The sequence below is a fragment of the Taeniopygia guttata genome, chromosome 2 (genome assembly GCF_048771995.1).
Source record: "Taeniopygia guttata chromosome 2, bTaeGut7.mat, whole genome shotgun sequence".
NCBI lineage: Eukaryota > Metazoa > Chordata > Aves > Passeriformes > Estrildidae > Taeniopygia > Taeniopygia guttata.
The window spans coordinates 151,734,312-151,749,380 of NC_133026.1; the positions used below are offsets into that span (position 1 = coordinate 151,734,312).

Genomic DNA, 15,069 nt, shown 5'->3' on the forward strand with positions numbered 1-15,069 from the left:
TGCTCTGGCTCCGCCTCAGTCCGGTCCTGTGGGGGGAAAACAGGGAAAAATGGAAAAATTGGGGGAAAATATGGGAAAAATGTGGGGAAAATGTGGGAAAATGTGGGGAAATGTGGGAAAAATGTGGGAAAATACAGAAAAATTCCAGGAAAAAACAAGGGAAAAGGTGGGGAAACGCGCCCGAGGCAGAGCACCAGGGCCCCCCGCGGCTTCTTCGGCTCTGCCTCAGTCCGGTCCTGAGGGGAAAAACAGGGAAAATGTGGGAAAAATGTGTGAAAATTGGGGAAAATGTGTGAAAAATGTGGGAAAATGTGGGAAAAAGTGGGAAAAATATGGGAAAATACAGAAAAATTCCAGGAAAAAACAAGGGAAATGGTGGGAAAAGGCGGCCGGAGCAGAGCACCAGGGCCCCCCGCGGCTGCTTCGGCTCTGTCTCAGTCCGGTCCTGAGGGGGAAAACAGGGAAAATGTGGGGAAAATGTGTGAAAATTGTGGAAAATGTGGGAAAAATATGTGAAAATGTGTGAAAAATACGGAAAAATTCCTGGAAAAAACAAGAGAAATGGTGGGAAAAGGTGGCCCAGGCACAGCACCAGGGCCCCCCCGCGGCTGCTCCGGCTCCGCCTCAGTCCGGTCCTGTGAGGGGAAAAAACAGAGAAAAATGTGGGGAAAATGTGTGAAAATTGGGGAAAATGTGGGAAAAATGTGGGAAAATGTGGGGAAAATGTGTGAAAAATATGGGAAAAAGTGGGAAAATACAGAAAAATTCCGGGAAAAACCAAGGGAAATGGTGGGGAAATGCAGCCGGGGCAGAGCACCAGGGCCCCCCACGGCTGCTCCGGCTCCGCCTCAGTCCGGTCCTGTGGGGGAAAGCAGGGAAAATATGGGAAAAATGTGGGAAAATGTGGGAAAAAGTGGGAAAAATATGGGAAAATACAGAAAAATTCCAGGAAAAAACAAAGGAAAAGGTGGGAAAAGGCGGCCGGAGGAGAGCACCAGGGCCCGCCGCGGCTGCTCTGGCTCCGCCTCAGTCCGGTCCTGAGGGGAAAAACAGGGAAAATGGAAAAATTGGGGGAAAATATGGGGAAAATGTGGGAAAAATGTGGGAAAATGTGGGAGAAATGTGGGAAAAATATGGGAAAATACAGAAAAATTCCAGGAAAAACCAAGGGAAAAGGTGGGAAAAGGCGGCCGGAGCAGAGCACCAGGCCCCCCGCGGCTGCTCCGGCTTTGCCTCAGTCCGGTCCTGAGGGGAAAAACAGGGAAAAATGGAAAAATTGGGGGAAAATATGGGGAAAATGTGGGGAAAATGTGTGAAAAAATGGGAAAAATGTGAGAAAATACAGAAAAATTCCAGGAAAAAACAAGGGAAAAGGTGGGAAACGCGGCCGAGGCAGAGCACCAGGGCCCCCCGCGGCTGCTCTGGCTCCGCCTCAGTCCGGTCCTGTGAGGGCAAAAACAGGGAAAAATGTGGGAAAAATGGGAAAATATGGGAAAAATGGGGAAAAAATGGGAAAAATGTGGGAAAATATAGAAAAATTCCAGGAAAAACCAAGGGCAAAGGTGGGAAAAGGCGGCCGAGGCACAGCACCAGGGCAGCCCGCGGCTGCTCCGGCTCTGCCTCAGTCCGGTCCTGAGGGGGAAAAAGAGGGAAAATGTGGGAAAATTGGGGGAAAATATGGGAAAAATGTGGGAAAAATGTGGGAAAATGTGGGAAAATGTGGGAAAATCTGGGAAAATACAGAAAAATTCCGGGAAAAACCAATGGAAAAGGTGGGAAAAGGCGGCCAGAGCAGAGCACCAGGGCCCCCCATGGCTGCTCCAGCTCTGCCTCAGTTCGGTCCTGTGGGGAAAAACAGGGAAAATATTTGAAAAGTATGGGAAAATTTGTGGGAAAGTGTGGGAAAAACATGGGAAAAATATGGAAAAATGGGGGGAAATGGGTAAAAACATGGAAAAACCCAGGGAAAAATGTGAGAAAAGCATGGGAAAAATGGGGGAAAATATCAGAAAAGGTGGGAACACACAGGGGAAACAGTGGGAAAATGGGGGGAAAATAGGGAAAAATTGGAGGAAAAACGGGGGAAAATTGGGAAAAATGGGGAAAATATGGGAAAATGGGGGAAATGGGTAAAATAATGGAAAATCCCATGGAAAAACCCAGGGAAAAGGCGGCCAGAGCAGAGCACCAGGGCCCCCCACAGCTGCTCCGGCTCAGTCCGGTCCTGAGGGAAAACAGGGAAAATGTGGGAAAAATGTGGGAAAAATATGGGAAAACATAGGGGAAAAGGTGGGAAAACAGGGAAAGTGGGTGAAAACATGGAAAAACATGGAAAATATGGAAAAAGCTTGGAAAAATATGGGAAAGACGTGGGAACGCCATGGGAAAAAATGGAAAAAATATGGGGAAAAAACCCATGGAAAACAAGGGAAAAAATACAGAAAAAACATGGAAAAACATGGAGAAAACTGAATTCCAGATCCGTGGAATTGATGGAATTTCTGGAATTTTGGGATCATGGAATTCCAGATTCACGGATCTCCGGATTCATGGAATTGTGGAATTCCAGGATGGTGGAATTCGTGGAATGCTGGAATTTTGGGATCATGGAATTCCCAATACGAGAACAGAATTCTAAGGGAACCCTGTTAAAAATCCTCCTGAAATCCTGGAATTACACAGAACGGATGGAATATTCCCAAAAAAATCCCCTCCCCGTTCCCGTTTTTCCCATTTTTCCTGAAAATCCATTGGGAATTCCCACCTTGAAGATGCTGAACAAGCCCTGGGATTTCCTGCAGACGTCGGATTTCTCAAATTCCTCCAATTTTTCCAAAGTTTCTTCCAGGTGATTCCGGGCGCAGATCCCGAAGCAGGAAGCCAGACCCTGCAGAGAATTCCCGAATTTTTTTCCCAAGGTTCATTCCCAACTCCTGGGCTGTGCCAAGGGAATTCCCACTTGGAATTCCAGGATTTTTTGGCAGGAATTCCTGCCTAGGAAGGGCTGGGATGGAATTCCCAAGGAATTTTGGCAGCATTCCATGGAATTCCAGTATTTTTGTTGGAATTCCCACAGAATTCCAGGATTTTAGAAGAGGATCCATGGAATTCCATTTTTTTTTAGTGGGAATTCCATGGAATTCCAGGATTTGAGCTGGAATTCCAAGATTTTAGTCTGAGTTCCTTGGAATTCCAGGATTTTTATCAGGGATCCCACGGAATTACAGGATTTTAGAGAGATTCCTTGGAATTCCACTAGTTTAATTGTGATCCCAAAGAATTCCAGGATTTTATGTGGGATTCCAGGATTTTATTTGGGGTTCCAGGATTTTAGTCAGGATTCCTTGAAATTCCAGGATTTTAGTAGGGATTCCCCAGAATTCCAGAACTTTAGTAAGAATTCCCTTGGAATTCCAGGATTTTATCCACCATTTCTCCGGAATTCCATTCTTATATCCACAATTTCCCTGGAATTCCATTACTTTATCCACAATTTCCCTGGAATTCCATAATTTTATCCACCATTTCACCAGAATTCCATAATTTTATCCACCATTTCCCTGGAATTCCAGGATTTTATCCACCATTTCACCAGAATTCCATAATTTTATCTGCCACCATTTCCCTGGAATTCCATTCTTTTATCCACAATTTCCCTGGAATTCCATTCTTTTATCCACCATTTCCCTGGAATTCCAGGATTTTATCCACCATTTCCCCGGAATTCCATTATTTTATCCACCATTTCCCCGGAATTCCATAATTTTATCCACGATTTCCCCTGGAATTCCATTATTTTATCCACCATTTCCCCAGAATTCCATTCTTTTATCCATCATTTCCCTGGAATTCCAGGATTTTATCCACCATTTCCCCAGAATTCCATTCTTTTATCCACCATTTCCCTGGAATTCCAGGATTTTATCCACCATTTCCCCAGAATTCCATAATTTTATCCACAATTTCCCTGGAATTCCATTATTTTATCCACCATTTCCTCATAATTCCATAATTTTATCCACAATTTCCCCAGAATTCCAGGATTTTATCCACAATTTCCCCGGAATTCCATGATTTTATCCACTATTTCCCTTGGAATTCCATGATTTTATCCACCATTTCCCGTAATTCCATTATTTTATCCACCATTTCACCAGAATTCCATTCTTTTACCCACCATTTCCCTGGAATTCCATAATTTTATCCATGATTCCTTGGAATTCCATTATTTTATCCACCATTTCCTCATAATTCCATAATTTTATCCACAATTTCCCCAGAATTCCAGGATTTTATCCACAATTTCCCCGGAATTCCATGATTTTATCCACTATTTCCCTTGGAATTCCATGATTTTATCCACCATTTCCCGTAATTCCATTATTTTATCCACCATTTCACCAGAATTCCATTCTTTTACCCACCATTTCCCTGGAATTCCATAATTTTATCCATGATTCCTTAGAATTCCATTATTTTATCCACCATTTCCCTGGAATTCCATTATTTTATCCACCATTTCACCGGAATTCCATAATTTTATCCACCATTTCCCTGGAATTCCATAATTTTATCCACCATTTCCCCGGAATTCCATAATTTTATCCACCATTTCCCTGGAATTCCAGGATTTTATCCACAATTTCCCTGGAATTCCATAATTTTATCCACCATTTCCCCAGAATTCCAGGATTTTATCCACAATTTCCCTGGAATTCCATTCTTTTATCCACCATTTCCCTTGGAATTCCATTCTTTTATCCAAAATTTCCCCAGAATTCCATTATTTTATCCACAATTTCCCTGGAATTCCATTATTTTATCCAAAATTTCCCCAGAATTCCATGATTTTATCCACAATTTCCCCGGAATTCCATAATTTTATCCAAAATTTCCCCAGAATTCCATTCTTTTATCCACCATTTCCCCAGAATTCCATTCTTTTATCCACCATTTCCCTTGGAATTCCATAATTTTATCCACTATTTCCCCGGAATTCCATTCTTTTATCCACAATTTCCCCGAAATTCCATGATTTTATCCACCATTTCCCTTGGAATTCCATTATTTTATCCCCCATTTCCCCGTAATTCCATTCTTTTATCCACAATTTCCCCGGAATTCCATTATTTTATCCACCATTTCCCTGGAATTCCAGGATTTTATCCACAATTTCCCTGGAATTCCATAATTTTATCCACCATTTCCCCAGAATTCCAGGATTTTATCCACAATTTCCCTGGAATTCCATTCTTTTATCCACCATTTCCCTTGGAATTCCATTCTTTTATCCACCATTTCCCCGGAATTCCGTAATTTTATCCACCATTTCCCTGGAATTCCAGGATTTCATCCACAATTTCACCAGAATTCCATGATTTTATCCATGATTCTCTTGGAATTCCATAATTTTATCCACCATTTCACCAGAATTCCATAATTTTATCCACAATTTCCCCGGAATTCCAGGATTTTATCCACCATTTCCCCGGAATTCCATGATTTTATCCACCATTTCCCCGGAATTCCATAATTTTATCCACTAGTTCCCTAGGAATTCCATTATTTTATCCACCATTTCCCAGGAATTCCATTCTTTTTATCCACCATTTCCCTGGAATTCCATTCTTTTATCCACAATTTCCCTGTAATTCCATTATTTTATCCACCATTTCCCCAGAATTCCATTATTTTATCCACAATTTCCCTGGAATTCCATTCTTTTATCCACCATTTCCCCGGAATTCCATATTTTTATCCACAATTTCCCTGAAATTCCATTCTTTTATCCACAATTTCCCTGGAATTCCATTATTTTATCCACCATTTCCTTGGAATTCCATTATTTTATCCACGATTTCCCTGGAATTCCATTCTTTTATCCACCATTTCCCTGGAATTCCATGATTTTATCCACCATTTCCCCGGAATTCCATTCTTTTATCCACCATTTCCCTTGAAATTCCATTATTTTATCCAAAATTTCCCTGGAATTCCATTCTTTTATCCAAAATTTTCCCAGAATTCCATAATTTTATCCACAATTTCCCCGGAATTCCACACTTCCCCCCCATCCCCCCAGAAAATCCCAACCCCAGCCCACTCCCAACCCCGAAATTCCCAGGAATTCCCGGGAAGAGCAGCCCCACCCCTTTTCCGGGATGAAAACACCCCAAAATTCCCGAAATTCCCGGAGGATTTTCCACGGATCGCTCACCTCCCGCTCCGTCTCTTCCTGGTACCGCGCGTTTTCCAGGAGCTCCTGGAGCTGCTTCCGGACCTGCTCCTTCCCGGGACACAGCCCCAGCGCCGTTCCCATGTATCTGTACAGGAAATTCTGGGAAAAAAATCCGGGAATTCCAGCGGGAAAAGCCCGGCAGCAGGCGGGAAACATTCCCGGATTTTCCTCGGTCTCACCTTTTCCGCCGGGAATCCGTCGGCGTCGCGGAGCTGCCGGAACGTCTCCGACACCAAGGGGCAGATCCAGGATTTATCCGGGATGGAGCTCAGGGATTCCCGGAGAAACTGGGATGGGGAACGGGGGGTTGGGAATTCCAGATGGGAATTCCAGACGGGAATTCCAGCCGGGAATCCCGAGCCCCCAGGTCCCCATGGAAAAGCAACGGCCCTTTGGAATGTTGGGTTTCCGTCCCAAATTCCCCTGGAAAAGCCCTTTGGAATTCTGGTTTTCCATTCCCCAAAATCCCTTTGGAATTCTGGTTTTCCATCCCAAATTCTCATGGAATTCTAAGGAACATTTGGAATTCTGGTTTTCCATTCCCAAAAATCCCTTGGGAATTCTGGTTTTCCATCCCAGATTTGGTTTCCCATCCCCAAATTCCCATGGAATACTCAGGACCCTTTGGAATTCTGGTTTTCCATCCCAAATTCCCAAGGAATGCTCACGATCCTCTGGAATTCCGTTTTTCCACCTTGGATTCCTTTGGAATTCTGGTTTCCCATCCCAAATTCCCATGGAAAAGCCCTTTGGAATCTGGTTTTCCACCCCAAAATCCCTTTGGAATTCTGGTTTCCCATCCCAAATTCCCATGGAATTATCAGGACCCTTTGGAATTCTGTTTTTCCACCCCAAAATCCCTCTGGAATTCTGGTTTCCCACCCCAAATTCCCATGGAATGCTCAGGACCCTTTGGAATGACAAATTCCCACCCCAAATTTCTTTGGAGTTCTAAGGACCCTTTGGAATTCTGGTTTTTCAACCTGGATCCCTTTGGAATTCTGGTTTTTCCGTCCCAAATTCTCATGGAATTCTAAAAACCCGTTGGAATTCTGGTTTTCCACCTTGGATTCCTTTGGAATTCTGGTTTTCCACCCCAAAATCCCATGGAAAAGCCCTTTGGAATTCTGGTTTCCCATCCCAAATTCCCATGGAATTCCATGGACCCTTTGGAATTCTGTGTTTCCGTCCCAAATTTCCCTGGAAAAGCCCTCTGGAATTCTGGTTTTCCATTCCCAAAAATCCCTTGGGAATTCTGGTTTCCCATCCCAGATTTGGTTTCCATCCCCAAATTCCCATGGAATGCTCAGGACCCTTTGGAATTCTGGTTTTCCATCCCAAAATCCCACGGAATTCTAAAAATCCTTTGGAATTCTGGTTTTCCACCTTGGATTCCTTTGGAATTCTGGTTTCCCATCCCAAATTCCCATGGAATTCCGTGGACCCTCTGGAATTCTGTGTTTCCGCCCCAAATTCCCCTGGAAAAGCCCTTTGGAATTCTGGTTTTCCATCCCAAATTCCCATGGAATTATCAGGATCCTCTGGAATTCTGGTTTTCCACCCCAAAATCCCTTGGGAATTCTGGTTTTCCATCCCAAATTCCCCTGGAAAAGCCCTTTGGAATTCTGGTTTTCCATCCCAAAATCCCTTGGGAATTCTGGTTTTCCATCCCAAATTCTTGTGGAATTCTAAGGAACCTTTGGAATTCTGGTTTTTCATCCCAAATTCCCATGGAATTCCATGGACCCTCTGGAATTCTGTGTTTCCATCCCAAATTTCCCTGGAAAAGCCCTTTGGAATTCTGGGTTTCCATCCCAAAAATCCCTTGGGAATTCTGGTTTTCTATCCCAGATTTGGTTTCCCATCCCAAATTCCCATGGAATTCTAAGGAACCTTTGGAATTCTGGTTTTCCATTCCCAAAATCCCACGGAATTCTAAAAACCCTTTGGAATTCTGGTTTTTCATCCCAAATTCCCATGGAAAAACCCTTTGGAATTCTGGTTTTCCATTCCCAAAAATCCCTTTGGAATTCTGGTTTCCCATCCCAAATTCCCCTGGAATTCCGTGGAGCCTCTGGAATTCTGTGTTTCCATCCCAAATTCCCCTGGAAAAGCCCTTTGGAATTCTGGTTTCCCATCCCAAAATCCCTTTGGAATTCTGGTTTCCCATCCCAAATTCCCCTGGAAAAGCCCTTTGGAATTCTGGTTTTCCATTCCCAAAAATCCCTTGGGAATTCTGGTTTTCCATCCCAGATTTGGTTTCCCATCCCCAAATTCCCATGGGATACTCAGGACCCTTTGGAATTCTGGTTTTCCATCCCAGATCCCATTGGAATTCTGGTTTCCCATCCCAAAATCCCTTTGGAATTCTGGTTTCCCATCCCAAATTCCCATGGAATTCCATGGACCCTCTGGAATTCTGTGTTTCCATCCCAAATTCCCATGGAAAAGCCCTTTGGAATTCTGATTTTCCTTTCCCAAAAATCCCTTGGGAATTCTGGTTTTCCATCCCAGATTTGGTTTCCTATCCCCAAATTCCCATGGAATGCTCAGGACCCTTTGGAATTCTGGTTTTCCATCCCAAATTCCCCTGGAAAATCTCTTTGGAATTCTGGTTTTCCATCCCAAATTCTCATGGAATTCTAAAAACCCGTTGGAATTCTGGTTTTCCACCTTGGATTCCTTTGGAATTCTGGTTTTCCATCCCAAATTCTCATGGAATTCTAAAAACCCTTTGGAATTCTGGTTTTCTATCCCAAAATCCTTTTGGAATTCTGGTTTCCCATCCCAAAATCCCTTTGGGAATCCCAAATTCCCAGGAAACGCCGCCCTGGCCCCTTTTCCCTCGGGATCCCGATCCCGGATTTCCCGCAGCTCCGAAGGCTCCTCCCTCCTCAATTCCATGGGGAAAATTCCCTGGATTTGAGTTTTTCCCGCCCTTTTCCCAATCCATGATCCCTTTTCCAGAGCCAAAATCCCGGGAAAACCTTCCCGGAATTCCCGGATCCGCACCTGGAGCAGCTTCTCCTCCCACTCCTGCTGGTCCAGGGAATCCTCGGTGTTCTCTGGGGGAAAAAATCGGGATTTTGGGAATTCCGAGGGATCCGGGAATGTGGGAATGGAGAATTCCCCAGGGAAAAGGTCCCATCCCATAAATCCCATCATCCCATAAATCCCACAAACCCCATAAATCCCAAAAATTCCATGGATCCCACCCCCTTATCCCACAAATCCCATGGATTCCATTAATCCCACAAATCCCATTAATCCCACAAATCCCATTATCCCATAAATCCCATAAATCCCATATTCCCATGGCATGGATCCCAAAAATCCTATAAATCCCACAAATCCCATTTTCCCTTAGATCCCATCCCATAAATCCCATAATCCCATAAATCCCATTTTCCCAATGGATTTTATCCCATAATTCCTATAAATCCCAAAAATCCCATGGATCCCATAAATCCCATTATCCCATAAATCCCATAAATCCCATTATCCCATTTTCCCATAGATCCCATCCCATAAATCCCATAATCCCATAAATCCTACAGATCCCATCCCAAAAATCCCATAAATCCCATTATCCCATAAATCCCATAAATCCCATTTTCCCATAGATCCCATCCCATAAATCCCACAAATCCCATAAATCCAATTTTCCCAATGGATCTTATCCCATAATTCCTATAAATCCCATAAATCCCATGGATCCCAAAAATCCCACAAATCCAATAAATCCCACAAATCCCATTATCCGATTTTCCCATGGATCCCATCCAAAAAATGGGATTTATAAATCCCGTAATTCCCATTTTCCCATAAATCCCATTTTCCCATGTCTCCCATCCAAAAATCCCACAAATCCCATGAACCCCATTTTCCAATGGTTCCCATCCCAAAAACCCCATAATCCCATAAATCCCATAATTCCTAAAACCCCATAAATATCATAAATCCCACTGATCCCACCAATCCCATAATCCCTAAAATCCCATACTCCTGTAAATCCCACAGATCCCAAAAATCCCATAAATCCCACGGATCCTAAAAATTCCATAAATCCCATAAACCCCCAAAAATCCCATAAATCTCATAAATCCCACGGATCCCAAAAATCCCATAAATCCCATAATCCCTAAAATCCAAAAATCCTGTAAATATCATTGATCCCAAAAATCCCATAAATCCCACGGATCCTAAAAATTCCATAAATCCCATAATCCCTAAAATCCCATAATCCTGTAAATCCCACGGATCCCAAAATCCCATCAATATCATAAATCCCACGGATCCCAAAAATCCCATAAATCCCATAAACCCCTAAAATCCCATAATCCTGTAAATCTCACAGATCCCAAAAATCCCATAAATCCCACGGATCCAAAAAGTCCCATAAATCCCATAATCCCTAAAATCCCATCGATCCCCAAAATCCCATAAATCTCATAAATCCCACGGATCCTAAAAATTCCATAAATCTCATAATCCCTAAAATCCCACAAATCCCATAAATCCTACGGATCCTAAAAATTCCATAAATCCCATAATCCCTAAAATCCCATAATCCTGTAAATCTCATCGATCCCAAAATTCCCATAAATCTCATAATCCCATACATCCCATAATCCTGTAAATCCCACAAATCCCAAAAATCCCATAAATCCCACGGATCCCAAAAATCCCATAAATCCCATAATCCCTAAAATCCCATAATCCTGTAAATTCCATGGATCCAAAAATCCCCAAAATCCCATAAATCCCATAAATCCCATTCCCCCAACCCCAAAATCCGGGCGAACCTCCCCGAAATCCCCATCCCGAATTCTCCCCTTCCGGGCTTTTTTTTCGGGAATTTTTTGGGGCCCTTTTGGGTTTTCCGACCTTCCAGGAGCCGCAGGAGTTTGGGAATTTCAGCGTCCCAGGATTTTTCCAGCTCGGGGAGGATCCGGAGCTCCCGGAGCAGACGAAGCGCCGGAGCCCCGCGGCCACCGCACGACCACGGCTGCGAGGAGACGGCCTGGCGGGAAAATGGGGTGAGAAACGGGAAAAACGGGAAAATCGGGAATAAGGGCTGGAAAAACGGGGTGAGAAACGGGAATAACGGGAAAATCGGGAATAACAGCGGGAAAACGGGAATAACGGGAAAATCGGGAAAACGGGGTGAGAAACGGGAATAACGGGAAAATCGGGAATAACGGACGGAAAAACGGGGTGAGAAACGGGAAAAACGGGAAAATTGGGAATGAAAATGGAAATAAAACCCCCCTGGGAATAACGGCAGGAAAAACGGGGTGAGAAACGGGAATAACGGGAAAATCGGGAATAACGGCAGGAAAAACGGGGTGAGAAACGGGAATAACGGGAAAATCGGGAATGACAGGGTGAGAAACGGGAATAACGGGAATAACAGACGGAAAAACGGGGTGAGAAACGGGAAAAACGGGAAAATCGGGAATGAAAATGGAAATAAAACCCCCCTGGGAATAACGGCAGGAAAAACGGGGTGAGAAACGGGAATAACGGGAAAATCGGGAATGACGGCCGGAAAAACGGGGTGAGAAACGGAAATAACGGGAAAATCAGGAAAAACGGGCTGAGAAATGGGAAAATCGGGAAAAACGGGGTGAGAAACGGGAATAACGGGAAAATCGGGAATAACGGGGTGAGAAACGGGAATAATGGGAAAATCGGGAATAACGGGGTGAGAAACGGGAAAAACGGGAAAATCGGGAATAACGGGGTGAGAAATGGGAATAACGGGAAAATCGGGAATAATGGGAATGAAACCCACCTGGGAATAACGGTGGGAAAAATGGGAATGAAAACCGGGAAAAAATGGGAAAATCAGGAATAACAGGAATAAAACCCACCTGGGAATAACAGCGGGAAAAACAGGGTGAAAAACGGGAATAATGGGAATGAAACCCGCCTGGGAATGACGGCCGGAAAAACGGGGTTAAAAACGGGAATAACGGGAAAATCGGGAATAACGGCCGGAAAAACGGGAATGACATTGGGAAAAAATGGGAAAATCAGGAATAATGGAAATGAAACCTGCCTGGGAATAACGGTGGGAAAAACGGGAAAAAATGGGAAAATCGGGAATGAAAATGGGAATAACGGGAATAAAAACTGCCTGGGAATAGCGGCGGGAAAAACGGGAGTGAAAACTGGGAAAAAACGGGAAAATTGGGACAATCAGTAATGAAAATGGGAAAATCAGGAATGAAAACTGCCTGGGAACGGTGAGGAAAGCGGGAGTGAAAAATGGGAATAACGGGAAAAACAGGAATGATAAATGGGAATAACGGGAATGACATCGGGAAAAAATGGGAAAATCAGGAATGAAAACAGGAAAATCGGGAATGAAAACCACCTGGGAACAGCGGGAAAAACCTGTAAAATTCCCACAAAAGTTCCTGATAATTCCTGTGAAATTCCTGTAAAATTCCTATAAAATTCTGGGAAAATTCTCAGGAAAGTCCCATAAAATTCCATTAAAATTCACCCAAAAAATTCCCATAAAAATTCCCAAGAACTCACCAGGAGCCTCACGGTCAGGGCTTGCGGGGAAGGGAGATTTCCTGGGAAAAGAAGAAAAACAGGGAAAAAAATCAATCCTGGGATATTCCCAACCCCATTCCCAAATTCTTGGGGATTTTCCAAGGAATTCCCAAGGATTTCCTGTTGATTTCCCAGGGATTTCCTGAGTTTTTGCTGGGATTTCCCAGGGATTTCCTGAACTTTCTCACAACTTCCCGAGCTTTTCCCAGGATTTCCTGGGGATTTCCTGGGAATTTCTGGGGCTATCCCGAGCTTTTCTCAAGCTTTTCCTGGGATTTCCTGAGGATTTCCTGAGGATTTCCTGAGGATTTCCTGAGCTTTTCCTGGGAATTTCCTGGGGATTTCCCAGGGATTTCCAGAGCTTTTCCCGGGATATCCCAGGGATTTCCTGAGCTTTTCCTGGCATTTCCTTGGGATTTCCCAACCTTTTCCTGGGGATTTCCCATTGATTTCCCAGGGATTTCCCAAGTTTTTCCCAGGGATTTCCTGAGCTTTTCCTGGGGATTTCCTGGGGATTCCCCAGGGATTTCCCAAGTTTTTCCCAGGGATTTCCCGTTGATTTCCCAGGATTTCCCGAGCTTTTCCTGGGGATTTCCTGAGAATTTAGCAGGATTTCCCTGGAATTTCCCGTTGCTTTCCCAGGGATTCCCCAGAGATTTCCCAAGCTTTTCCCAGGATTTCCTGGGGATTTCCCAAGAATTTCTGGGGCTATCCCGAGCTTTTCTCAAGCATTTTCTGGGGATTTCCCGGGGATTTCCCGAGCTTTTCCTGGGGATTTCCCAGAGATTTCCCAGGATTTCCCAGGGATTTCTCAAGCTTTTCCTGGGGATTTCCTGTTGCTTTCCCAGGCATTTCCTGAGCTTTTCCCAGGATTTCCCAGGGATTTCCCAGGATTTCCTGAGCTTTCCCCGAGCTTTTCCTGGGGATTTCATGGGGATTTCCTGAGCTTTTCCCAGGATTTCCCAGGGATTTCCCAAGAATTTCTGGGACTATCCTGAGCTTTTCTCAAGCTTTTCCTGGGATTTCCTGAGGATTTCCTGAGGATTTCCTGAGGATTTCCTGAGCTTTTCCTGGGAATTTCCTGGGGATTTCCCAGGGATTTCCAGAGCTTTTCCCGGGATATCCCAGGGATTTCCTGAGCTTTTCCTGGCATTTCCTTGGGATTTCCCAACCTTTTCCTGGGGATTTCCCATTGATTTCCCAGGGATTTCCCAAGTTTTTCCCAGGGATTTCCTGAGCTTTTCCTGGGGATTTCCTGGGGATTCCCCAGGGATTTCCCAAGTTTTTCCCAGGGATTTCCCGTTGATTTCCCAGGATTTCCCGAGCTTTTCCTGGGGATTTCCTGAGAATTTAGCAGGATTTCCCTGGAATTTCCCGTTGCTTTCCCAGGGATTCCCCAGAGATTTCCCAAGCTTTTCCCAGGATTTCCTGGGGATTTCCCAAGAATTTCTGGGGCTATCCCGAGCTTTTCTCAAGCATTTTCTGGGGATTTCCCGGGGATTTCCCGAGCTTTTCCTGGGGATTTCCCAGAGATTTCCCAGGATTTCCCAGGGATTTCTCAAGCTTTTCCTGGGGATTTCCTGTTGCTTTCCCAGGCATTTCCTGAGCTTTTCCCAGGATTTCCCAGGGATTTCCCAGGATTTCCTGAGCTTTCCCCGAGCTTTTCCTGGGGATTTCATGGGGATTTCCTGAGCTTTTCCCAGGATTTCCCAGGGATTTCCCAAGAATTTCTGGGACTATCCTGAGCTTTTCTCAAGCTTTTCCTGGGGATTTCCCAGGGATTTCCCAGAGATTTCCCGAGTTTTCCTGGGATTTCCTGGGGATTTCCCAAGCTTTTCCTGGGATTTCCTGGAGATTTCCTGAGCTTTTCCGGGGGATTTCCCAAGCTTTTCCGGGGGATTTCCCAAGCTTTTCCCGGGGATTTCCTGAGTTTTCCCAGGATTTCCTGGGATTTTCCCGAGCTTTTCCTGGGGATTTCCCAGGGATTTCCTGAGCTTTTTCATGATTTCCTGAGGATTTCCTGGGAATTTCCTGGGGATTTCCCAAGCTTTTCCTGGGATTTCCTGGAGATTTCCTGAGCTTTTCCCGGGGATTTCCCGAGTTTTTTCCGAGTTTTCCCGGGATTTCCTGTTGATTTCCCAAGTTTTCCCAAGCTTTTCCTGGGATTTCCCAGAGATTTCCTGAGCTTTTCCGGGGGATTTCCCGAGCTTTTCCGGGAGATTTCCCGAGCTTTTCCCGAGCTTTTCCTGGGGATTTCCTGA

The 15,069-nt window shown here is 44.5% G+C and overlaps 1 protein-coding gene across 4 annotated transcripts in view; it reads right to left on the reverse strand.

Annotated features, from left to right (window-relative positions):
• The window catches only part of MROH1 (maestro heat like repeat family member 1), a 94,521-nt gene that overhangs the window by 47,612 nt on the left and 31,840 nt on the right, over positions 1 to 15,069 (reverse strand). For 3 of the 4 annotated variants that reach the window (XM_072925135.1, XM_072925134.1, XM_072925137.1), the window contains 6 exons: positions 12,788 to 12,828; positions 11,126 to 11,261; positions 9,251 to 9,303; positions 6,418 to 6,525; positions 6,218 to 6,337; positions 2,765 to 2,887 (listed from right to left, as the gene is read on the reverse strand). In XM_072925135.1, coding sequence (XP_072781236.1) covers positions 2,765 to 2,887; positions 6,218 to 6,337; positions 6,418 to 6,525; positions 9,251 to 9,303; positions 11,126 to 11,261; positions 12,788 to 12,828 — 581 coding nt within the window. The remainder of the gene's footprint in view (positions 1 to 2,764; positions 2,888 to 6,217; positions 6,338 to 6,417; positions 6,526 to 9,250; positions 9,304 to 11,125; positions 11,262 to 12,787; positions 12,829 to 15,069) is intronic. The other variant, XM_072925136.1, reaches the window with a different exon arrangement.